Source organism: Schistocerca americana, chromosome 3, assembly GCF_021461395.2.
Source record: "Schistocerca americana isolate TAMUIC-IGC-003095 chromosome 3, iqSchAmer2.1, whole genome shotgun sequence".
NCBI classification, from domain to species: domain Eukaryota; kingdom Metazoa; phylum Arthropoda; class Insecta; order Orthoptera; family Acrididae; genus Schistocerca; species Schistocerca americana.
In genome coordinates, this window is record NC_060121.1 from 929,608,234 (window position 1) to 929,636,210 (window position 27,977).

Consider the following 27,977-nt stretch of genomic DNA (forward strand, 5'->3'; position numbering starts at 1 on the left):
GGGCCAGAGAGTCCGAACATCATGTAAAGACTGGCATAGAAAAGTAGAACATGATCAATGCAAATGGCTGAAACAAGGTGCATGCTGCACAAAGAGCACAGCATAATGTGAAAGTCAGGTCCATGTAAGTCAGTGTGAAAATAGGAAGTACCTGGCCCTACTGATTGCCACCTTCAAGTAAACACTTTTGTCAGCATCTCTGCCCTTACAACACTCTGTGCACACTGTCCATTATAGCTGTTCATATGATACTTGTGACAGCTCATCTGTGTCGATGGGTATGTCTGCTAGTGGGGATACTAAAGAACTCTAGCAAGTTTTCATTGCCTTTTGCTTGTGCCTGTCAAAGACTTGACACTTCTGCTGTTCGATAAGTGTCCTCCTTTACTCCTAAATTGTGAATTTGAAAGGTGTTGCAGATTGAAAGAGAAAGATTCCACCTTTGCTGAACATGGTCTGAATCAGTATCATTCTTGTGATGTTGATTATAATGTTTTCCACAGAGCAATTAAAGGCAAAAACTATCATTACTTGAAGTTCTGACTATCAGCGAATACCAGACACAGAATCATGATATAATCCTTAATAATCAAATACAGTTCCATTATTCACTCTTACTAAAGTAGCAGCAGCCAGTTATAAGTTTTCTCACCATAAGATAACATACATATTGTAAATGCTGTAATTGTTCTCTACCCATATTCCTTGCCTCCTTGCTGCCCTCTGCAACTGCCTCCCCCCTTTTACCTGTTCATCACATTCACCAGTTACTTTGTCCATATAACATAGTAGTTGCATCAGAACTCACTTGTGTATTGTTTTGCCCTATACATTCTTTGAGTATAATGTAATATAAGGGTTATTTGTTTGTAACTTTTTTGCGTACTTCATTACTTTTGTGACTTTCATATAGGTATACAGTCATAAAAAGTCACACATATTCTGAAAAATAATCTTTGTACATCTGCAGGATGTTTTGTGGACTGTCTGTTTAATCTGAAGTTGTCCGAGGATGGCCTAGAAAGCTCTAAACCAATTCACAACAAACTATAAAATAAATATTATTGTGGAACATCAGTACTGTACAGTTCAATTTTTAATATAATCAGACTATTTTAATGTGGAATAGAGGTAACAGTTTTATCCTTGGATAGCATAAATCCCAACGATTTTGCACAACAAATCTTGCAAAAGTCACATGGTTTGGTGAAATCTTGAATGTGGCAAATCTAACAGCATAGTTTTATAGCAGACAAATATAAATATGACACTTTTGCTTTGCAAGCACATAAATCAACATGTCACCTGCTTCGTTCGTGTCTTATCAACTAAAGCTCGCGTCATGTGTGACGGCGCTTCCGTGGATAGAGGCAGAGCAGTGAAGGGATGAGAACTGCGTATGCGCAGCTGAAGAGAGCAGGCAAACAAAGTCCACATTGCCGAACTGCATTGCTGCGGACAACAGTCAGGCTCATTTGCCTAGGCTACATCATATTATACGTTCAAATCTGTGAGGGGGGAATATTAAATATTAACACCAATTTCGATCAGTTGTCATGAGAGAAATGTTAATTCACGTCTTGATGACGTTGTGTCCACTGCTCCACAGATTTACTCTGCGTGAAGTCGGGAGGCAAGAACAGCTGACACAGCTTTTTGAATACGTGAAGTACAATTTTTCTCAAAATGACAATTGTCTAATGACAAGATCATTGAAACTACTTGCAATAATTATAATTCATTGCAATTTGAACTGTATTATAAGTAAAAATTTGATACATAACAAAATTAACTTCAAGCACAAACCAAAATCATTATATTTGCCTGACAACTGTTTCTACTCAATAGGATTTTTAAAAATTTGTATAAGGTGTGTGTGTTGATGTGTTTGACTGTAGTTAAGTGGAATCACTGCGCATAACAAATAATTAGTGGTAGAAAAGACTAATGAAAAGACTATCGTAAAAATGGTCAGTAAGTTGTCATATTTTTTGCTGTTAATGGGCATTACGAGTGTAAACTAACTCGTTCGACATTACAGTGAGAGACCGCATGTATAATCCATTGAACAAGCAAACAGTTAACCATCATCTGCAAATAACTCCAGGGAATGAGGACTGGTAACATTGAAAACCATTGATGTCTCGACAAGTAACAATTACTGTCATTTTAGGACCTTATCCAGTTTGTGCCTTGAAAGTGGCAGGGGCTTACATGTGGAAATATCGGACTTTTGACGAATTTATCCAGCTACATTCTCACGTGTTATTAGACCGTACAATATGGTGGGAGAAGCTTAACTTCTCCTTGGGCAATATGTTGAACATTATAGTCTGCCTAATTCAAAGGATACAAAGTCCTAATCAAAAAGGCTGGGAAGTTCTCATTATTATGTTTGCAACTGATATGTTGACACACACTTTTTTTAAACCACAAGTCTTTAAAACTGAGAAATATTATTACTTTGTTTCAAAGTCTACATCGCAATACACCATCACTTCTATTTGAATATTTTCCAAACAATCTGATTGTAAATTTAAGGCTTATATCCATCATCACTTCCCTGTCAAATTATTCTTTCTGAAGCATTTTAGCATGCCGCACTGTGCCCACGCTACAGGTGGGATGTTGCCTATTGCCTCATGCACAAGCAGTTCAGTGAATGTTATCTTGAATGTTTCTCTCTCCCTCCACTCCCCTCCCCTCTTCTCCCCCACATAGTCTTATCCTTTGCCCAAATTAATTCAATAGGGCTTAACTGACAGTGACACGTGAGTAAACGCAAAACTGAGTGGCCCCATTCACGTGCAAGGAAGTAAAGTCTGTACGTCGTGTCATGCAACATGTATAAATTAACGGACTGCAGGAGATTGACACAAGCCTGGTTTATACAGTGCTTAATAGTATTATTTTTAAGCCAGGGAAAAATATCCACTTTTCTGGTGTTTATACTTTGTGTTTTCTCTGTAACAGTTGGATTATAACTGGCAATGACAAACTTCGAAGCAAGGTATGACAAGAATTGTGAATCACGTCACAAAACTGACAGCATTCATTTCCAAATGGTAGTCACTGCTATTTTTCTTACATGTAAACATAACCAGAAGAAGAGTCAGCATGCAGAATAATTATCCGAGAACCTAGTCCTATGAAAACTTTAAAACTGCCAGTACCGTCATTCATTTCCTGAAATTATTCTAATTGACTTTTGAACTACTACCTTCTCTTATATCGTGAAGCTTTATAAGGGATGTAATTCCTGCTTCACCTATGTCACTTCTTTGAACTAAAAACTCTCTTCTTAACGCATCAGGAGCCAACGTCTTTTAAAATTCTTTACGTTGACGAAGTGCTTATCATTGAAGCTAATTTTCTCCTACATAACTGTAAAATGTTATTTGATGTCAGACATTCATAATTCACATGGAACACTTTAAAATATCATTGTTAAAACCATCCATTCGTGTTACAGGTTCCTTGCGATTTTGGTGCTTTCCAGGCAACATGAAACCAACTTTTTCTACTGTTCCTACAGCTCTGACACTTTTGTTTACAATTCTCTTTACATTCTCTTGCTGACACCACATGGTTCTGGAGTTCGTTCTTGTGTCTTCAAATTCACATTTGAAAAAGTTGCAAATGCTTGTAAATAATGCCCCTCGCCTGCTTGTGAAGCACTTCACATTTATTGCGGTCACCTGCCCCCCCCCCCCCCCCTCTCTCTCTCTCTCTCTCTCTCTTTTTCTCTTTCTCTCTCTCAACCACACGTAAACATTTACAGATACACATTCACACCTATACTGCTACAAGAAAAAAAATAATAAAAACTAACAGTTAAATGAAACGAACAATTCGGTTGTCGCGAATTCTCACTGTCTGGGAGTAACTTGCTGCTAGCCATTCGGAAATAGAATGAATATTATTGGCTGCCAGTGGCTAGTGGAGTGGGATGTGCAGAATGGCTGAAAACTGGGCCACCTTCAAACGTGATGCGGTCTTTAATCGTTGCATAGGACGTGTGACACGCATATTTCTGGTAGCATGAAAGGACACCGAAGATGTTTTTCTCAATATTTACTCAGTATTATTTTTACTATTTTGTGATGTGAAGTCTGTGGTGACAGCCTAATCAGTAGCATAGCCTGAAATCTGATTGCCTGATAGAAACAAACCGAACAGGTGGTGTGTTAGTCTATGTGTAGGCAAAGCTAAAAAAATTCATAGGTTTTGTATGTGTACTTGTGTACAGTGGAATGACGCTGTTTAATTGATTTGTCACTTTGAAGATCTCTCCAGAACCTGCCAGTATTGGTAAGCTGTTGCCTTCAGATTTGCATCATTTCTTCATGGAGATGGTGAAAATATTAAACTTCACTACATTTTGTATAAGTTTCTTACCCTACTCCCTCCTTCATTTTCAAGTTAAGAAACGGGTGGCTGTATTCAGGCAGTGTCATGTTTCTGTTGAAGAAAGATTCAGACCCAAAACCACAGATCCAAGCATTGATTAGTTGATGTTTGAAAATGGAAACTATAGATGTATCAGATAACTGATACTATAGGAATATCGGCAGAAAGAGAACTGTGCAATGTAATGTAGAGTACACTATGATAAAGCTTTTATTTGTTCAATTTTTGCTAAAAGCAAATAAAAAAATGAATTTTTAGACTGTTTGAGAGAATCAAAATGATTCTGTGCTCCAGAATCTCATTACTGATGAGGTCTGGATCCACCACTATGTACCACAATGAAATAGCAGTGAAAACATTGACTTGACACAAGAGAAGGCAATATACCTTTTATTTCATGGAAAGGTTGAAGCCTGTTTATAAATTTAGACAACATTATCCATGGAGTACAGTGATCACAGCAGTGAGATCGCAATAACATTTGTTTATTATGACTGGTTTCGACTTATGGTAAAGTCATCTTCAGATTTTTTGGCGTCGTTTTGAATTCTTACCAGAGGGCACTACCTAGTAAATATATAATGGTGTCTAAATATTTTAATGGGCCCAAAAAAATCTGAGGATGGCTTTAACTTAAGCTGAAACTGGTCATAATAAACAGATGTTATTGCGATCTCAACTGTTGTGTTAAACAAAGTATGCCTGTTTTCTGTGATCAGAAGGGGATTCTTGTTATTAAATACTTCATAATTGACAACACAATAGTGCAAATTCTATTCAGTCTTCCATCACAGGTAGCTAATTGTGTGGGGTACACATGGTGTGTGTTTTGTTTACATTGGGCGACTTACATCCAGCCTGGCTAATGATATCTATAGAAGACCCCAGAGTATTAGTATAAGGTCAAAGAAACGCTCCACATGGTTGAGACTGTTATAAGTTTAATGATCAGTTGCTGAAGCGTTTACAACAAAGTGTCAGGGTTTGAAGCACACCTAAAACACAGGCAATGTAGCTCATATAATACTAGGCATAGAAATTTGGCTAATACCCAGAATTGAGAACGGCGAGATTTTTGAAGTAAGTCTAAGTGTGTATCAACAGTATAGGCTAATGGGGTGGAAACTCAAATCCACCAAGATAGAAATTGAAGCTGATGCAAAAATGTTTGTGCAAGACTCTGTATCAAGGGTGATATTAAGTTTGTAATTCAATCCTTCTGTTGCCCAAAAGACTGAGCATAAGGTCTACTGAAAACTTGTAGAAAAAATCTCAGCTCTCTAGTATTCACATCCTCCATCCAACAGTCAATTAGGAAAATTACAGTTTTGTAAGTGATTAGCATGACAAAGTGCTCTGTGAAACATTACTGATTGCTTTCTCTGAAAATGCCGGGCACAGACAGTTTAGGAGTCCACTCATGGTGGAAATATACAGCCTACAAAAAAAGTGAACCACCCTGAAGACCTAGTTCCCAATGTAACTTCATACATATACATGCCATTGGCAGGTATGTAAATAATTGGAGTTGCAACTCTCTGTGACAGGTAGAACAGCCACTAGAGTGCTTTAATGTTATTCATGTTAACATAGTTTCCAGGTCTAGTATGTTGTATAGGGGGTGTGAAGAGTGTCGGGTGTTGAATGTTCTCCATGGACACATAACATAACATACAGATTTGTGGGGCATTCAGATGTGACAGTGGCACAATGTTGGACTTCATTGGAATATGAAGACAGGCATAATCATCCTTTGAGGTTCTAGCTGGTTGCGTCTGACCACCATAGGGCAGAACTGCTGTATTGTGCACCAAGCCCATCATAATCCTTTCTCGTCTGTGTCTGCCATTTGAGAACAAATAATGGACTCTGTGTAACATTATTTGTCCTCCCTCACTAGCAGGAGCTGAATTACAGACTTACTGTCTCACGAATAGGTTGACGTTAACACCACAACACAAACGGTTGCATTTGTAATGATGACATGATCAGGAAGCATTCATTGCTGATGAATGGTGTTGCATTGTATTCAGTGATCAACGTTGGTTCTGCACTGCTGTGGATGACTGTCGCTGACAAGTATGGCAGCAACCTGGGGATATTTCCATTCTTCCAATGTTTTGGAGAGGCAGAGCAGTGTTACTCCTGGCTTCATTGGGTTTGACATTTCTGATGTTTATTACAGAAACTCATCAAAGCACTAGAAGTTTGGTAATATTAGCCTATCAAACACTGAGCCAGAACTGAGAGTATGACAGTAATGAGTCAAAACTAAGACATAACACACCCGCAACTGAGTGCAAAACAATAATTAACCATGAACAAGCCTTGAATGGACATGACAGAGCAATGCATTAGCAGATACCATCCTATTTATAATCTTGTAACAATTAATACAGTGCCAGCACAAAAAATGAAGCACCAGAAAGACATGGTCGGAAGTTAAAGCAGCTTTATACATATACACAACATTGGTGGGTGTGCAAATGATTAGAGTCACAGTTTCGTGTGACAGGTAGAACAGGCAGAGTGCATTAGTGCTATTTGTGAATGTATTGTTACCTGGCTCTTTAGGATATATAAGAGATGTGTAAAGTATTCGTGCGAAACAGTGTTTGAAAGACCCTCCATTGTTGGTCTCTATTTAGCTGGCTGAACAATTTGTGTGGTATCCAGTTTTTGAGGCATTCAGATATGACAGTGGGAATATGAAGGCAGGCACGCTTGTTAAGGTTCCAGTTTACCATTTCTGACCACCACAAGGGAGGATCACAGTATTGTGCTCCTGGCCCTGTAGGGTATTTAAGAGGTGTGAACAGCACCAGAGTGATCACCGTGAGCGACATGAAGATGCCACACACTCATGCGAAACAGTGTTACTAGCACCTTACAGATTCTGAATTGCCCTTCAGTGTTGATCTCTATTTAGCTGGCTGGACAATTTGTGCAATATCCAGATTTGTGAGGCATTCAGATTTGACAGTGGGAGTGTGAAGGCAGGCACCCTTGTCAAGGTTCCAGTCGACCATATCTGACCACCACAAGGGGGGATCACCGTATTATGCACCAAATACATTCTAACTCCTTCACGTCTGTATCTGCCACCTGAGAACAAGTAACAGACTCCGTGAAATATTCTGTGTCATCCGGCACTATTGGCCAGAGACTAACAGCACCCAGACTAGGAAACTGCTGGCTTGGGTATAGGCTGCCATTAACAAGACGACAGAAACGGCTGTGTTTGGAGTTTCGCCATAATTGGGAAGCATGTTCTGCTGATGAAAGGTGTTGCATTGTGTTCAGTGGTGAATAACACTTGTGCACTACCCCAGGTGACCATAGTTGGCACGTGTGGTAGAGTTTGGGAGAGATGTTTCATTCATCCAATGTTTTGGAGAGGCATAGCAGTGTTAATCCAGACATCATGCTATGTGACGTCATTGGGTACGACTTCAGATCACTGCTGGTAGTGATTGAGGCAACAGTGATGGCACAACTGTACATCATGGACCACCTGCATCCTCATCAGTTATCTCTCATGTGACAGTATTGCAGTGCCAGTTTTCAGCAGGATGCTGCTCATCCACAACACAGCATTTGTGTGGATGTTCAGGTACTCCTGTGCCAGTAAGATCCTCAGATCTGTCCCTAATAGAACATGTATGGGACCAGTTCAGACATCAACTTTGTCCCAGTGCCAGTGTCCAAGATATCAAGGTCTAGTTACAACATATGTAGACCAGCTTGCCTCAGGAGAGGATACAGTGGCTCTGTGGCACCCTTCCCAACCAAATAAGAGGAATACAATGGGGTGCGGCGTCATAATGATAAGTGGGCTCATACTAGTAAGTTGTTTGTAAATTTGACACAATGAATTAACACCACATACTCTCTCAACTTGTGAAGTTCTAATTTATGTCTTCCTTCCATTTGTGGTGCTTCACTTTTTTTGTCAGGTGGTGTGTACTAGACCTAATGACAACAAATATATCTGTTCTCTTTGAGGATGTCCTCAGTGGAACTTGTATTGTTTACTGTGATGAGGTTGTAGCAACAGTGGTTTCCAAAGTACAAAGTGCACTCAGATCTTGACAGTGATTTCAAGGTGATGCAAAGATTAGCAGCTACCTTTTAACTATCAAGAAAGGAAAATTTTGCACTTAACAAAATGCCAAAATTTACAAGGTTAGCCCATAAATTCTGGAGTTTCCACAAAAATAAACAAGAAATGAACAACAAATCACTAACTGATGTATTCTCTGCTGTTGTGTGTAACCTCCACCCAACATTCAACAAGCTGTTCAATGCCTCCATGGCAGAAATCAGCTGGTTTCCAGTTGAAGAAATTTTCCAGTGGAGTTTTCAATTCCACATTAGTATTGAATGTTTTCAATTCCACATTAGTATTGAATGGAACACCACACAGTGCGTTCAAAAGGGATCAGATGGGATGGAAAACTGAAGGCACCAAGTCAGGAGAATGCGGCATTATTTCCAACCCATGTGTTTAAATGTCTTCCTTGGCGATGTCAGGTTGTTGTGTTTTAGATGAACTCCATGTCACTGATCAGGTTGTTTTTGCTAAATAGCGTTCTTGAGTCATTGCATTTGTTACCTGTAAAGTTCTCCATTCACTGTTTGGTTCCAATTAAGCAATTCATGGTGATCATGCATGTCTTTGAGGTTGAAATTACCGTCTTTGAATTCGCTTAAACCAGTTTTTAGCTGTTGTAAGAGGCATCACTTTTTCGCCGTACACTTTACAAATCTATCGAGCAGCTTCTGTGGCTTTGGCACCTTGATTAAATGCAAAAAACTGCCGTTGAAAATAAGATTTGTGTATGCTCTTTTGTGTTGACTTCATACTCTATTTTAATGACGTGAAAAGAATAGAAAGTATGTCAACAGAAAAAAAACTAAACACACACTATTATACAACACATTTCTCTATCGAATAACATAAAATGCAATGACTAAACATATCATTTTTCGTGCAAAATTTTCACTTAAAGGAAGGAAAAAATGAAAGAAAAGAAAAGACTTGTGGGCCAGTGTGATAGTAATGTGACTACAAGAGCAGTGAGTCACAAATGGAATCGGTCAACTCATACCAGTACATGAGTGTAATAATTTGTAGGAATATGAAATTGTGTGATCATACAGGCTCAGTGTAGGAAAAGCATGTAGCTGACTTTGATTCATTGGTTGGATATTGGAAGAATGCAGTCAGTTACAAAAAGACACTACGTACAGAGTACTTGTGCACCATAGAATATTGCACAAGTGTTGAACCCATACCAAACTGAGCTAGCAGAGAATACTGAGTGTACAAGAAGAAGGGCAACACAAATGGTCAAGATTTATTTGATCCACTGAAAAGTGTCATAGAGACATTGAAAAATGTGGAAGCCTACTTAAAAAGTTTCAAGAACTGATATGAAGTGAGGAACAGAAATATACAGTGCCGTTCAAAATGGAATAGCAGTTATAAATTGCTGTAACTAAGGGGGCATGCTAAAAAGTAATGCCTCTGAATTTTTTACGCGAAAACTTTTAAAGCTTTTTAAGTAAAATGAACATTATTAACATTTGACATCTTTGTTATTCATGTCTACATACTTACTTCTCAGCATAATAATCCTGGCGACAAACACATGACTCCCAATGAGAGACTGGTTTGTTGATACCCTCACTGTAAAATGTTTGACTTTTATGTCAGAGCCACAACCTCATCTCTGCATGCAACGCTTTGTCACTATCAAAGTTAAGCCCTTGAAGGACTTCCTTTGGTTTTGGAAGCAGATGGAAACTGGATGAGCCAAGTCGGGATTTTATGGAGGATGAACCCAAGACACAGATGTCACAGCACTTGTGTGTGATCTGGTATTACCATGCTGCAGAAGAGATTGCTCCATTGTGGACAAACTCTTCAAATTCAAAACTTGACTGCAGGACACTGTTTCCCAAGCACCAATATAGTTAGGTTACAGTCCACCATGTTACACATTACAATTCTGTGCCGTATAGTGGCAGAGGACTGCAAATATGTTGACATGAAGAATAAAGATATTGAATGTTAATAATGCGCTAAGAGTTTTCACATAAAAAAGATTGGAGAAATTACTTTTCAGCAAACCCACATATTTAAAACAAAGTGATACTTAGATAAGAATTGCTTCAGATTATGTGAAACGGAGTTCAAAATTTTGATCATTACTTAAGCACAGTGAATTGGAAGCTGGCACATGTGCAGTGATTCATAAGTGACAAGTTCCTTGTCATAAGTGAAAATAGCGGATCATATGCAGAAGGCATTTGTATGTTATAATTTAACAGTTGCCATTCTGTCATCACAGTGCAGACAGATATTGTCAGCGATAGAATCAAGTAACTCCAAATGCCAGCAACTTTCACAGATGGCATTGGAAAAGTCTTCCAAACTGTTGGATGGGTTTGTACTGGACATGGTGATTCTATATTCTGCTCTGGGTCACCTAGATCTCCAGACGTGACATTGATGCATTTCTTTTTGTGGAGTTATGTGAAAGACCTCGTGTATATGCCTTCATTGCCAAAAACGATATCACAGCTCAGAATGTGTGTTTCTATTGTACTAGTGTTGATGACTCCACATATGATCACGAAGATGTGGTTTTAAGTTGCTTGTAGCTTAGAAGTTGTCCGTGTGACCAAGGGGTGTCATACACAATACCTGTGAAGTATGTAAAAATATTGCACTTGCTCTGTAATCCTTTTTTGTGTATCGCTAAGCATTAAATAGTTATAGCTATTTATAATCACCATATTCGTTTTGAATTGCCTTGTACTACAACCAACTATGACTCACTCTTGTGGAGAGTATCTGCAAATTTCATTTTCCTCACCTTCGGACGCAGTCTATTGAACTGTATGCTCGTAGTTGCTTTTGTTAGAATATGTGCCGCTTGTTCCTTGAAGCATTGAACATTCAGGTGTTCTTCATTATACGGCATATGTATGAAACCATATTTAATATCGACATGCTTTAGTCATCTGTGTTCCCACTTCTGTAATAGACATCGGCATAACTGATTATCTTCATAAACTATTGTAACTTTCACAAATATTTTCAGTTTTCCAAGAACATCTTCAGCCACATGGTATTTGTTGTAGCTGTTGTCTAACCAATATATTATACTTCTGTTAAAGATAGTGAAGCGCGTGTCGCATTGTAGCCCAACAAACAGTACTTCCAAAACCCTGGAGTACGTATCCTGTTGTAGACCTTCTGTCTTCTTCACATCCCCAGTCAGAATCAACATAGCAGAGAAGAGTAGTTGAATTTCCCTTTTTGTAACACAGCCAACATCAAATGTTCTTTTAATGTATCGAAGAATTCGTTTCAAACCTTTCCAGTAGAATTGTGTTGCTTTATTTTGATGTCTACTAAAATAGATAACTTATACACATGTATTTGGTCTTGAAGCTGTCATTTCATGCATCAAACAACCTATGACTTATCTTAATGGTTTATTTTGAACCATGCCACCACAAGCATCTTCACTGGGTTTGACTTCCAATGGTGTCTTACAGGAATTACAGTCTTTCTTGTTGAATCTTTTCTAGATAAACACTTTGACTAAGGAATATTTTGCCATTGGTCCTCTGTATATTCGTTCAAAAAATGATATTGGTTCTTCAAGTTCTTGCATTCAAAATTTTACTTTTAACTTCTTCTTAATATTGAAGATTTTGCTTTTATGGTTCCCAGCAATTAAAATATTATCTAAGTTCAGTAGCACGTAAGTGTTGTAATAATCACTGCTTTTAACATAGAGACATCTGTCAAACTAAGTTTGATTTCTTCCATAAAATTAACAAATGTAGAGTTCCAGGTTTGTGGTGCCTGCTTCAGTCCATATAAAGTTTTATGAGTTTTCATACAAGTCCGTCCTTACTCTTTACACCTTGAGGAACTTTCATATAAATTTCTCCAGTCAGTTTTCCATGCAAGAACTCATTTTGTACATCCATTTATTCCATAAACAAATCATTCAGAAAAGTTCTCAATGATGTGAGTTAAGGGACTGGAGCATATGTCTCGTCATAGTCATATCATTTTACTTGAGCATAACCTTTAATAATGAAATACGCCTTATACCTTACAGTATTCCCAGATGCATATCTCTTTACTTTGAACACCACTTACTGTCAATGACTCTTTTATTTGGTGGAGGTGGTGCGCAAGTCCCAGTTCTGTTAGATGACAGAGAGTCCAATTCTTTATTTATTGCTTTTATCCATTCTTTTTCATCATGCTGACCCTTCACATCTTCAAAATTCTAAAGTAAGCTTCCACAAATGCTTTTGCATTCAAGGCTTACACAGCACAACTGAAGACATGGCCTCTGCATTTCCTCAAAGTTATTTTCGCTCTGATGTCCTTGATATTTTGCCATGTTCTGTCATATGTTGTCCATTTGAACAATCTCTTTCAAAATCCAATCATCACCACTTTCTCCTTCACATAGAAACTTAGCTTCTTCAAAAATTACATCTCTTCCAAATAAAATCTTGTGTAGTTTGGGACACGATAATCTGTAACAATTGGGTCAATATCAATTCATGAAACGTTTTAACAACTTGGTGTCAGACTTAATTGTCAGTAGTTTCTTTGGAATGAGCAATTATGCAAAACATCTAAACACAAGTAGTTCCTTCAAATTTGCCTTCCTTCCATATTGTAACATTGCTGGAATATCTCCATCTAAAGCTGAAATAGAACTACGATTAATGATCAAAATAGCAGCTATTACTGCTTCTGACCAAAATACCTTCCAAGTTTGCATCCAAGAATCATTCGATGAGCCTTTTCAATGATAGTATGATTTAGTCATTCTGGCATTCTATTTTGCTGAGGTGTGTACCTTATGGTAAACTCAAACTACAATCCCTTTTCTTCAAAGAGTTTCATGATTTCATTTGAAATGTATTCATCACCATTGTCGTATTCAAATCTGCTGAATTTCATGTTAAAATGAGCATTAGCCATTCCAAAGTATACTTTAAAATAAAGAAAGATTTCAGACTTTGACTGAAGAGTATAAGCTGCCTTAAAGTGAGAATAAGCATCAATGAAAGTTGCTATACCCATGGTCTCACCTAAGAGTCGCCAGGCACATTTTTTCTGGTCTTTCAGCAGATGTTTGCAGTCTTCTTTTTGCATTTCAAAAACAATTACTGCTTGCCATGTCTGTCATGCTATGCCCAGTTTTGATGGAAAGCATTGGTTTTCTTTTCTCTTACAAGCAAAATCATTTTTAAAGCAGAATTCTATGTGCCCTTTCAATAGATCTATCCCAGATTAGTCTAGTCCAATATTCGTTTTATTAGTACTTATTAACAGGGTCACTAAAACTCAAAGAATAACCAGCAGTCCAGCAACAACTCAGTAGCACTGCATGCTTGGCAGTAGCAGTCAGTGCGGGCCAGGACAGAGCTGTCTTTGCCGGAGTACTGGTTATTCTTCGTGTTTTACTGTCCGTATTAATACATATTGGTAAAATGAACATCTGGCTAGACTCCTCTGGGACCACTTTATTGAATGGGTACATAAAATTCCACTTTAAAAAACATTTTGTTCGTTCAGAAACAAACTGAAGCTGGGCGTTGCATTGCGTGAAGTACATGATGAACAGTAGTTGTTTGGACTGACTCCAGCTACATAATGCAAAAACGAGCTTTTGCTGAAACACCAAAGAAAATACACCTGACAACTTTTTGGAGAGAGATGCTGTATATTTCTTTCTATCAAAAGAAACAGGTGTTACAGGACCAACCACATCACAGTGTATCAGTTCAAGTGATCATTTGCCCAAAACAAAAGACTGAATATGTGCTAAACATGTTTGCTTACCCTCTTTGCAGGTCAGACATTTATTTACAGGTTCAGAAAACTTTATTTTGTCCCACCTCTCTTCTAGATAATGAAGTTCCTTCATATCTTTGAGATTCGGATGTTCTAAGCATTTACCTGAATCTTTTTGTGAGCTACAGCTATAACTTTATCAGTCTTTCAAATTGAACCCATAGGATTTTTTAAAACAATGCAGTAAACAGCCATTTCTAGTTTACACACTGACCATAAGTTACTAAGTAAACCTGACATCTTTTACTTTCATTTTAAATTTCTCTTCACAAACAAAAATGTATCTGTTTTGGCAAACTGTATTCTTATTGGATTTTCCAATTCCTTCACATTTATCAGAGGAAAAGATTCATTAACTAAAAGTTCAGTTCCCCGAGTCTAGAAACCTCTCTACTTTGCCATCTAGGAAACTTCCAGTAACAGCAGAGAGGGAAAAAAAATTCACTTCCATCTGTTTCTTGCACATTTCTCGCTAAATTTGCAGAATTGTTACTTTTATGCTTTTGTGACACTTTCTACTTTGCTTTGTGTCCTAATGACACAGTTTCCCCATGTCTGTAACCCTGATACATGGTTGTCGCTTGATGTTTCCTTTGACCTTGCAGTCAAGACAAATGCTTACAATGAAGGCAATTCATTTAATGACCTCATGTTACCTTTAGAATTATTACATTCTGCTTCCTTGTCTAAGTGTCTACTCTTAACAAAACTCAGTTTGATTTGCTCACTTGGCAAGGTTTCCAGAGCACTAACAACAACTTCATATTGTGGAGGCATTTTTAGTAGTGAATTGCACACTCTATCAGCTTCTAGAATATTAGCACCCAATGCTTTCGAATCATGTATTACGAGGGTGGTTTGAAAAGTTCTTGGAATCACCATGAGAGGTCAGCGCTAGCGAACAAGTTGTTCACGTGATATTCATTGGACTGTTGCCTGCAAACATGTGCCATTTCAGTGCTCTTGGAAGAGAACTGTGACGGTGACATGGCTCTGTTGTTGTTCCCGTGTAGTGATTTGCAAAAATGGAAATAATCGAGATTCAAGCAGTTATTAAGTAAAGAAAGGTCTGAAAGCAAAGGACATTCATGCTGACATCCAGAATACACTGGGGGATTCTGCTGCTTCATATTCAACTGTTGCCAAATGGACAAATGAATTGAAATTTGGTCGGGAGAGCTTAGATGATCCGCGCAGTGGTTGGCTAAGATGTGTCACTACTCCAGAAATCATTGCAAAAGTGCACAAAATGGTCATGGAGGATCACTGATTGAAAGTGCATGAAATTGCTCACACTTGCCAGATGTCATCTGATATGGTATATCACATTTTAACTGAAGAATTAGAAATGAAAAAATTATCTGCAAGATGGGTGTCATGATAAGACATTGGTGCTGTCGCCATGGCAAAATTACATGAACTAAGGTATGAATTGTTGCCACATCCATCTTATTCACCTAATATGTCTCCGCCAGACTTCAATCTCTTCCCAAAATGGAAAATTTTTCTTGGTGGATGAAGATTCACTTCAAACAAAGAGTTTATACCCTGAGTTGACAACTATTTTGTAGGCCTAGAAGAAACTCATTTTTGAGATTGGATCAAGGCACTGGAACATCGTTGGACCAAGTGCATTGATCTACAGGGAGACTACATTGAAAAATAAAATAAGTTTCTGCGTTGTAAGTACTTTTTTTTTCTATTCCGTTCTGAGAACTTTTCAAACCACCCTCGTAACTTATGAAACTTCAAAAAATATTTTTGAGAGTACAATCATTTGCATTAAACTTCATGGTCAAGAGAGTCCTTCTTCATAAGAGCTGATTAGGCACACCTTTCCACTCAAAAGTTTGAGTTAGAGAGTTCCATTAATCACGCTAGTTTGGAAATTTTTTGGTTTATCTGTGACTTACATTTCTTACCATTTTTGATAAGTTCTCCCAGAAGAGCTTTCTTCTGTTCATGTTGTTCAGTGTTGTAATACTGAGTAGACTGTTATAATTTTCGTGTAAGGATTTTCCACAAAACTCAATAATTCCAGCTTACTTATGTGTTTCAAATATAAATATCCAGTTGCTAGTGTTGTCAAATAGTGGTATCCTGTACTTCTCCCGAAACATGACAGTCAATTTTGTATTGAATTGATTAATTAGTTTTTCCACCTTTATTTGTTGTACTGTAAAAAATGAAATACACGCTGAACCTGGCCACTGATAAGAATTACAAAACTATATCCATTGCAAACATCACTTTTATGCAACAAAAATGATCAATTTTTGACAATTTAATGTAACTGGATTGATAAAAAAAAATCTACTCACCAAGCAGCAGTATGAGAACACACACACACACACACACACACACACACACACACACACACACACACACAGACAGACACACAGGGTGGCCCATCTGAAGTTTTGGATGAGATTATCTTGAAAACTATACATCAGATAAAAATAGTCGGTAAGACAAGTTTGTAAGCTCAAAGGGGGACATCAAATGATACTACATGTGACTTCCCCAGCCTCTGCCCCCTTGTGTGGGGCGTGGGGCAACTTTTAAATCTTAAATGGAAACTCCGATTTCTTTATTGCAGATTTGGATTCTCCATAAAAAGTAATCAAGTTTTGTCTGAAACATTTTTTTAAACCATTGACAAATGGCGCTGAAATCAAGAAAAATTAAAATTGTGGAGGAACTTCGATTTATGTAGAATGATCTGAGAAGGATGCATCAAATCAATACAAAATGTCCACCAATTCTTTCATTGTGCCAAATTAAGCTATTTTTTTTTTACGAAATGTATCCTATCCACCCCAGTTTTTGATGGAGGTAGCCAGAATGGTATTAAAATCTCGTTAGGGAACTCTTCACAATTGCATTACTCACTCGACTGTGGTGCTATCATGGCCAAACTGCGAACTATGGCTCAGTATAAAGGTCGGTGCAATGCGATCAGATGTCACTTCACTTTCACATTGTGAACCGTAAACATCAACTGACAAAAGTAAATTATTCTTTAGCGAAACATGGCTCACTATCCTCCTACAGAGATTGTTGATATGATGTTAATTTTAGGTGAATGCCACAACAATTACACTGCAGTTGCACAATTGTATGCAGATCGTTTCCCAAACAGACAACATCCAAGCGAAAACATTATTTGAAATTGCACCCAACGAGCTCAAAATGGGTACATGCACCATTGACCTCAACATTGCGAATACAATGAAAATTATGCTCGTACCCTTACCGTTCTCACTTGTGTTCAACTCGATCCTGAAATTAGTAGTTGTGCAATTCAGAGACAAACTGGAATACTGAAATCAACTGTTTTGAGGATTTTGAAGGCACATAAATATCATACATATCATATCACACTGACACAGGCATTAATGCCGAAAGATATGCAAATATGCGTGCATTTCTGCCAATGGGCCTTGAAAACGATAAGAGGTGACAGTGATTTTTTTCTTAGATATGTTATGTTCACCGATGAATCCACATTCAAAAACAATGGCAAATTAAACTGTCATGATTGTCATTATTGGTCCCCTGTCAATCCATGCTGGCACAGACCTGTTGACAATCGACACAAATGGTCGTTAATGGTCTGTTGTGTAATTTTAAACGGTTACCTTTTTTCCCCACCCCATTGAAATGTTACTGGGGAATCTTATTTACAACTTCTCCACGACTATTTGTTGGAGCTAATGGAAGATGTTAATTTAGAAACTAGGCAACGAATGGGGTCCCAACAGGAGGGAGCAGCTCCCCATTATGCTAAAAATGTATGGAACATTTTAAATTTATGGTCCCCTGGTCAGTGGATAGGGCTCGGCAGACCAATTCAGTGGCCTCCACGTTCACCAGACCTAACATTCCCTGATTTTTTTCTTGTGGGGTTATTTAAAAAATATTGTTTATGAAAGACGAAACGATATGGAGCAACGCATTCGAAGAGCGTGTGCAGCCATACCACGGGATGTGCTGCTCAAAACTGTGGACAACTTTCGCAGAAGATTGACTTCATGCATTGAAGCAAATGAGGATAATTTTGAACAATTTCTTCATGGCTAATTTCATTAATTAAGCACCCCAAATTGTGAGAGGCAAGGGGACTCGCACTAATGAAGCACCCCAACATGTGAGAGGAAAGGGACTCTTCCATAAGAATGAAGGCAAATGGAATTCTTCCTATTTTGTTACAAACAAAGGAATTTTAGTGTTATCCATGCTTCACTGCATCTCCCACCTTCAATTTAGTGATCAGTGTGTCTACATCTATTATCCCCATTTCATTACTATTTTCCGTGTTCTTTGACATTAACCATATATTGTATGCTCTCTTCCTTTCCTGTAGAAATTTCTCAATGTTCTCTTTCGATCACTCATTCCTCTTTTGAATTTCTGAGTTGCCTTAAATACTCCCAAAGCTTCCTTTATTGCATTCTGTACAATCTAGCAGTATCTTGATATTTATTATTCTCAGAAGAATTTATTACATTAATCAGTTTGAAATTCAGCCCAAAACTATACAGGAATAATGTTGATTCATTCATTTCACTTTGCATACCTCATCATAATTGCATTCTCCCATATTTATAAAAGATTTCACTATTGGGAAAAATATTTTAGTTTTCAGAAGGCAATGGTAGTACCCCGTTCTGCACCTTCATACACTCTCAAGTTGTGAAATTGCAAAAAGGATCTAGTCAGTTACAGGGTTTCTTTGGGGCACAGCTTGTGACCGTGTAAAATTATGTATATCTTTATGCTTAAAATAATCATTTTGGATCCTTAGTGAGTACTGCTGAAATATGTCAATAAGTCGTTCACCATTATCAGTTCCATCACTTTCTCCATATCGTCCCACAACTAAATCCACCAGTCTGTACCCAACATGACCATTAAAACTACCTATGAATTCTCTGTTTCCTGCTGTTTATACCCCCCAACACTTGGCTTAATTTCTCATCATTCTCATCTTTGGCAATAACGCCATCCTCATTTGATGGAGCATACACTCTAGTTACAACCAGTTCCTACTCTTTTACTTAAGCTACTTTCACTATGCTCTACTTTCACAATCTATAGCATCCCATCTTTAATGGTATTAACTAAATTTTTGTTGATACATATAGAAACCCCATCCTTCACTCACTTGCCTTTATCGACACCACTGTTTAAATGAATATAGCTGTCCAATTGCCTGCCTCCTTTCTCCTTCTGTGTAGTCTCGTTAAAGGCCTCTGTGTCTATCATAAATTGCCTTACTTCATCCATAACCAGCATATTTTTGTTTGCAGGCCTTTTATATATCCCAAGTACCAAAATTGATAAATTGTTTTTGTTTGTAGTGTCACCTCCAGCTATTTATGATGAGCCCTTTCAGGCATTTTATGGGTTTTCCATATAAATAATTTATTTATTTAACATGATCAAATTAGAGCCTTCAGGCACTCTTTTGCATTGCACATCAGTGGAGAAGCATCAATGGGCATACTGCATTGGTCTAAAAGGACTAACTTGAAAGGTTAGTATGTAATTTTGTGTGCATCTTGGTGATTGTTGAAGCTGTGCAACAGGCAAACTGGAAAAATGAGCAGATCAGGTTCTCATGCACTTTGTGTGCAAAGTTGATACTACCTCCAACATTCATAATTTTGTGATGACTGCATAATGTTAAACTGTATGCACAACAGCTCGTGCAACAGACCACTGACAACTACGTAGTGCCATGCTAGATAGCAGTGGTGATTGAACATCATGATTGGAGCCAGTTGTCCTGAGAAGTTGCCTGGTTCAGTGTAATGAAAAGTTCTGGATAGAAACTGGATAATGGAAAGCCCAGAATAGAATAATGACAAGATTATGAAACGGATAGATTGCTGCTCACTGTATATGGGAAATGTTAAGTAGCAGGCAGGCCTGACAAAGAGACTGCTAAAGAAGTAAGCTTTCAGCCAGATGGCCTTCTTCTGAAGTAGACAACTCGTGTGCGCACACACACACACACACACACACACACACACACACACACACACACACATGCGCACACGACTGCTCTCTTTTCATTGGGGACTCAGCAGCCAAAGACTGTGTGTGTGTGTGTGTGTGTGTGTGTGTGTGTGTCTACTTCGAAAACTTATTTGCCTAGCACTATTTCTGTTGTGCTCCTCTGTGACTCAACATCTCTGTATGATGAGTAGCAATCTGACCTTTTCATAACGTTATCATTATTTCATCCTGGATTTTCCATTGTTTGATTCTGCTTAATGGCTTTTCTCCCACCCCATAACACAATAGTGTTTTCCTTGGTTACTATTTTCTAACGCATTACTTTACTCAGAGTCTGTCTGTTTCTTTCTCTTCTTTCGTGTTGTACATGTCACCTTGTGTACGGCACCACACACTCCAACTTATGAGCCACCCTGCATCAACAATTTCGTCTGCTCACAACACATGGCTATGTGACTGCTCTGGTTATTGGTACTGCATCTCATGTCCCACATTACTTCTGCTGATATCATTAATCCTCGACCTTCTGATTGATCTCTCTACCTGCATCACTCTTGGATATTTTTGCATGTTATTTTCTATATTTTCCTATGCCACACCAACTTGCACCTCATGCTACCAACCCCCCTCCCTATCCCCTACTATTTCTCCTTGTTCCAGTTCGCAAATTCTAACCTGACCTAATCTAATCACTTCTGATGCCCCCTCCTTCATACACATCCGCCCACCGACCTGCAGGACACATTATAGTCATTTTATTTATTTCTGTCATTGATATCATGATCTCATTGTGTTTTCACATCGATTTCAGTTAGTCTGGCCTTGGTGCCCAGAGGCAGTGGCCATTTTGTGTGTGTGTGTGTGTGTGTGTGTGTGTGTGTGTGTGTGTGTGTGTGTGTGTGTGTATAGAAGGCCTTTTGGCTGAAATTTTTTAGCAGTCTTTTTGTTGTGCCTGTTTGCGACTCAACATTTCCACTATATCGTGAATACCAATCTATCATTTTTGTGATATTGGGTATAAATCGGGATAGACAAGATTACCAAGCTAAACATGTGGTAGATCTGAATCTAGATGGCACATGGAACATGGGAAACATATTACAAGTAGAAGACATCATCACAGAGCCTTTGTAACATGTAAAAAATAATGAGAAAGGAATGGTACAAAATACTACAGAACTTCTGAACAGGCACATAAAATATGACCCAAACAGTTGTAAATCATGCATTAGCATTGCTGTTCACTTTGGGCATTTCCCTAATGATTTGTCGGCATACCTAAGTTAATGATAATTCATGTACCTACACAAAATTGTTCACAGTGTAGCTTTCTGCCTTTTGTCATTGTGTGTCAGTCCATGGTTGAGAATATGTACTCTATTGTTGAAATAATGTTTTCATGTTCTTTAGACATTCATATGAGTTTTTAATATCCCAATACTCATATTAATAAAAACTACAATGCAGTATATGTAAGTGTTTCTAAGTATGTATTTAGTCATGTAGATAAGGCAGGAGCAAAAAATGTTTATATAACTTTAAAGTAATGAAACTTAAATTCTCTTATTTTGGATCTAGAGAGAAAAGTGAACTGAGCAAAACTTTGAAAATTCAGAAGAAACTAGGTGGAAGTCGTGGATTCTCAACACACTATTGGCAGAGTGATGTGGTGGGGTGATTAAGACCATGGACTCGCATACATAAGAGACAGATTTCAAATCTCAGTGCAGCCATCCTAATTTATGTTTTCCTTGGTTTTCTTAAATCGAATAACGTGAATACTGGGACAGTTTCTCTAAAAGGGTGTAACTGATTCCTTTCCCCATCGTCTGTACGTGTACCAGTGGTCTGTCTTTAATGACAGTGTTGCTAGTTGGAAGTTTAATAATAAACACCATCACAGATATGTTAGAATAAAGATTAAGTGGTCTTTCAGGTTAAGTGAGTTAAGAAGATTTTGTTACAAGAAGCTGTTATGCATCTGAGGGGGCTACAAATAAGGTCAAGGTGATGATTTGGGGAAAAATGAAAAAAGCGGAAAAGTGATTAAAGAAGAGAGAAAACTTAAGAAGAGAGTTACAATGGGATTACTAAATACTGAGGGATGGAATCAAGGTTTGAGATGTGGAAGGAGGGCAAAGAGAGCAGAAGGATAAAGATTAAACAACATAAAAACTAATACTTTAACTGAGAACATGAGACTTGTCAACTAAAATTAAATATGAATATCAGGAATACGGTAAAACATCAAATCTCTGACATTGCTGTGGCTGGAGAAAGATCCTGGAAAAAATGGGACTAACGACGAACGAAGAGAATCATTCAGTGTGACAGAAGTGACATCTTTCTGCAAATTGTTGCAGATTTTAATGCTGGATCATCAGCAAATGTCAGCATGCAAACCATTTCATGAAACATCATCAATATGGGCTTTTGGAGCTGAATATCTAGTCATGTACCCTTGATGACGGCACGACCAAAGCTTTCTGCCTCACCTGGGCCTGTGTCTACACTGACATTGGACTGTCGATAACTGGAAACATGTTGCCTGGTCGGACGAGCCTCATTTCAAATTGTATCGAGTGGATGGACATGTACGGGTATGGAGACAACCTCATGAAACCATGGACCCTGCATGTCAGCAGGGGACTGTTCAAGCTGGTGGAGGCTCTATAATGGTGCGAGGCATGAGCAGTTGGAGTGATATGGCTCCCCTGATATGTGTAGTACGACTCTGACAGATGGCATGTATGTAAGCATCCTGTCTGATCACCTGCATCCATTCATGTCCATTGTGCATTCTGACAGACTTTGGCAATTCCAGCAGGACCATGCAACACCCCCACTCATCCGGAATTGCTACAGAGTGGCTCCAGAAACACTCTTCTGGGTTTAAACACTTCCATTTGCCATCAGGCTCCCTAGACATGAACATTATGGAGCATATCTCTGATGCCTTGCAACATGCTGTTCAGAAGAGATCTCCACCCCCTTGTACTCTTACGGATTTAGGGACTGCCCTGCAGCATTCATGGTGTCAATTTCTGTCAGCACTACTTCAGACATTACTCAAGTCCATGCCACGTTGTGTTGCGGCCCTTCTGCATGCTCACAGTGGTGCTACATGATATTAGGCATGTTAATCAGTTTCTTTGGCTCTTCAGTGTATATGTCATCATAACGTCCCTTGTGTTTACCCATTGCGAAGACACTGTTGTGGGTAGTCACAGTGTTGTGATGAGTTATGACTGTTTTCCTTCTGCTAAAAACAGGCCTTTTTTCTCAAATTTTTGAGTCCAGATTTGTTAAAAGGGTAGAACAATATTCTGCAGTTCAATTTTCCTCTTCCTAAAGACACTTCTGTGGGTATCACGAATTGAAGTTCTGATTTTCTACACTAAGCACTTTAAGGCCATGAAGTCAGTGATGGAGAACTTTTCTTCTGATCCTGCAGTGTCTGTGAGTGAATACTTGTCAGCACTCGAAAGTTCTGAAATGCTCAGTTCAGTTTCGTACATCACAATTCTCTTCAGCTGGCTTCCTGATAGTATCAAGAGACTGGAGACTTCGATAATGCCTCTCCAAGAGGCTGTGGGGATAGTGGAAGATCCAGTTTGGGAAATCAGTGTTGTACCAGGTGAAGTGAGAAGTGTAGTTTCCAGTAAACTGCTGGCTGTGCTGAATAAGTACCCTGGATACTCAAATCATGTTACTTTCTGTTGCTTATTTCAATGTGAAACTGTAGAACCACATGAGGATATAGTTCCTGTCACAATACCTCCACATAAAAATGCGCCATTGACTTCTTGTGAAGTTGAGTGATACTTCTCTATTTACAAAAGTATGTTGTCAGACAAAAAACTGTGCATGGCAACAAAGAATTTGGAAAAGAATGGTATAATGAATTGTGCAACCCATTCCAGTATGACTTAAATACTTGAACAGGAAACACTTCTACTTCAGTATTTTGTAGCAGAAGTGCACCGATTAAGAATTAACTTAGACATTTTATTAGCCTACTGTGAACTTCTGTTTTATATTTAAAAAAGAAAAATCTTTGGATTTTACGTATATTTATGCATGTATTATTAATTTGATATTACAGGAAATCTGGGTCCTAATGAAGACTCTTTTCTTCTGCAAACCAGCTCTTTTTTCTCAAATATTTGCATCCAGATTTGTTAGGAGGTTAGCATAATGTTTCCCAGCTATTTTTCCCTTTTGAAAGTGTTTATTTATAATTTCCTTTCACATCCCAAAACACTGGTGCGATGACTTTTCCCAGTGATGACATTGTGCTCATCTTCTTTGGAGCTGAAGAAGTTACCTCTGACCTTTGTTTCCATTCTTGTTTTGATTATAGTGTTTGATGGTCAATCCAAGTTCATCCATTGTCAAATACTGATGCAGAAAAACGCTTTTGTTTTTACAAAAATATGCCAAGCATTGTTCGGAAATAGTCTTGAGTTGATATGCCTCCAGTCTTGCACAATTCTTTCTTATGTGCAATTCTTCGTGTGAAATGTAATGGATGCATTCTTTTGAAATCCCAACAGTTTTAGCAGTTTCACACACAATTGTACTTCGATTCACCAAGATCATATCATGGGATTTTTAAACCATTTCTTTTGCAACTGAACTTTTAAAACTCTTTCATGGTCTTGTTTAAATTCAGCTACCCATTTTATCACAGTGTAAATTGAAGGAGGAGAGTCATATCATACATGTTTGTGAACCTTGAAAGAATTTAGGAAGTTTTGTTTGTAACTTGATTGCTTGTATGGGAACAGTAATACAATTCACTACAAATTGTTTCTGTATGTAAAGTGAAATAAGACATGTGAAATGTCAGGTTGGTGAACACACGTGCCTTCAATGTAGGACATACAGTTAGAAAAATGGGGAACAGTAAAATAGCAACCAAGATGGTGAAGTACATGGATCTTTGACAGAGATAATAAATTGTGATCCATTCATGTTCTAATAATGTGAATTTCATTTAAGTGAAAGTAAAAACATAACTGCGAAGAAGTTATTTGTATTTTATGATCCTCTTAATTTTGTATACGTAGGTAAGGAGCTCAGTTATTACAGTTAAGATAGAGTTGTAGTTCATCAAGTCAAAAGCATCGGTAAGCCACACGTACCTCTTGGACAGTGCTAAATGGCAAGCACTTTTGGGCTATTCAGCGCCTAATGTGTGTTTTTCAGTGGATACCATTAGGTACTAAGGCATAATATCTGGAGAAAGATAGGATCATGGTGTAACCTGAATTCTGTTTTTCAGGAATACTGGTACTGTGTCACACGACAAACATTGAATAACTTAGCTTTACGTTGCCAGCATTTGCAAAAGCTGGATCTGTCATGGTGTGGAGGTACTAAGACTATTAAGTCAGCAGATTTTGTTCAGTAAGTAATCACATTTTTAGGTTTTTTTAATCTTCTGATTTCTTAACCATTTAAGCTAACCTCTTACTAGAATTCATACCTTGCAGATACAGTGATTTAACATAATATTTTTAAAATGAGTGCTATGAGGGATTAATCTGGGCAGGACCGGGATGTAATCAACGTAGAAGTAAATGCCAGTCTGGTGTTAAGAAGGTCATTCACAACTTTCATTGGGAATTGCATTGTTTAGTGTTCTGAATCTCACTTAAAGAGTCTTCCTGAAGTACTTATATAACTTACATAAAGTAATAAAGATGAAGTTTGATAATTTTTTTTATTATTTATTTCAGGTTTATTAGTAATTGTGGGAGCCAGCTGACACATATACGTTTACATTCTTGTAAATTCATTGATGATGAAGCTCTCTCCAAAATAGCTTTTACTTGCACTAGACTGAAAGGTTTGTGTTCTGTGTTATATTCATAATATTCTTTCTCCATTGAATGTATTGTTTTAATCTGTGTTTATTTGTAAAACATTCAATGAATATTATTTTCCTATAAATCTACAGCTAGAAGACTTTTTGAGATGCATTACATCATTGATAAATTCTGCAAAGCTTTATTAAAGATGAATATCAGATATAAAATTATGTATTATTGTTATTTTTAAGCTATTTTGTTTGTCTGTCTTTACAGAATTGGGCCTTCGCAATTGTACTTCAGTTTTGGATTCAGGGTTTAGGAAAGTACCAAACTTGAAACACTTGGAGTACTTGGATCTGTACAGAACATTAATTGAACTGGAACCATTACAAAATATCCTTAAGGCATTGAAGTACTTGAAGCACTTGAACATTGGTAAAGTATGATGACATTGATTTTGCTTGAAAGTTGAAATACTTTGGTTTCCAGCTGAATAATCTCAAAAATGTAGAATATTCAAATTTATTTCTTTGCCTTTGTTTTTAATTGTCAATACTTCCCACCTGTTAGGAAGTACACTAATTATAAGCAAGAAATGCAAGGAAACAGTAAGTAATTAAAAAAAAAGAAAAGACATTTGGTTTATACAGTTGGAACCTTATTTAGTAATGCCAGTAAAAGATATTTGCATTTAGTGCACTATTTTTGTTTAAATTTAACAGCAATCGTTTATAGAAATGAGTCTAATCACCAGTCAGCCTGATATTATATCTAGTACCTAGTCACGAAATGAAATTGCAGTTGTATCTTTCCAGAGGCCCAAATTAAACTGGTGCTCAGTCATGAACCTTAGTGGAACATCATTTACCTGTTAAAGCGTAGATACACTGCATTCATATTGGAGAAAACATAATCTGTTTAATAAGAGTAGATTGCTATTTCCAAGACAAATAGCACTGCCAGAAGGTATCAGAGTGACAAAAGTCGACCTAACTTGCAGACTTTATCGGTGTACACAAAGGTGTCAGTATTCATAGACTGAGGCTCTCTCTCAGCTCCATATAAAAGTTGCTTCTTCGCGAACACTGAAAAGCTGTTTTTATTTTCTTGCACTCTTCATTCTCGTATGACAGAATCCTTTAGTAAAATGTTATGTAGTTCCCAGCCAGGTGCAAGCTTTTCATTCTGATGCCACCTCAGGCAGTTGCTTCTTGCTGTAGTTTCTTATTTATTCAAGGATATTGTCATTTGAATGCATAAAGCTGAATGACTCCTGCCAATCTTCTCACCATGGAAGAACCTAAGGCAATTACCATAAAAATGAGCATGAGACTTATGTGACAAAAACCAGTGATACTGAAAACTTGAACGTAGAGAGACTTGATAAATATAGTATGGCTTCCAGCATGGTGTAAGCCTTTCTGTTTTATGCTTCTTTGGAGGCTTGAGTGTCAGTTGTAATGTTTATTTAATCAAGAACACTTTTTACATGGCCTTACTAGGCAGAGTGGATTTTATACCAGCTCTTTCCACCAAAGAAAAATGAGATGAAAGGAATGGTACTTGAGACAGATGCATCAATAACCAGTGTTCCTAACTACTAGGCTACAGAGGTGGTTTAGTGAAACAATTAAGAAAATAGATAGGTGACTCAAAAAGCAGTTGACTTTTTTTCATAAGAGTTTATTTTAATGCAGTACTGAAAACAAATTGTTAGCCTGTCAAGTGTTCTTATTTTGTGTAACTCCCATAAAAGATGTGACCACCATCACATCTAGTGGTCACCAATTTTATTGATAAATTGCTGCCATAAATCT

The 27,977-nt window shown here is 37.7% G+C and overlaps 1 protein-coding gene across 1 annotated transcript in view; it reads left to right on the forward strand.

Annotated features, from left to right (window-relative positions):
* Nucleotides 1–27,977, forward strand: part of LOC124605573 (F-box/LRR-repeat protein 4) — a 164,898-nt gene that overhangs the window by 71,754 nt on the left and 65,167 nt on the right. The window contains exons 7-9 of the mRNA XM_047137350.1: nucleotides 25,629–25,753; nucleotides 26,086–26,195; nucleotides 26,434–26,595. Of these exons, the coding sequence (XP_046993306.1) occupies nucleotides 25,629–25,753; nucleotides 26,086–26,195; nucleotides 26,434–26,595 (397 nt within the window). The remainder of the gene's footprint in view (nucleotides 1–25,628; nucleotides 25,754–26,085; nucleotides 26,196–26,433; nucleotides 26,596–27,977) is intronic.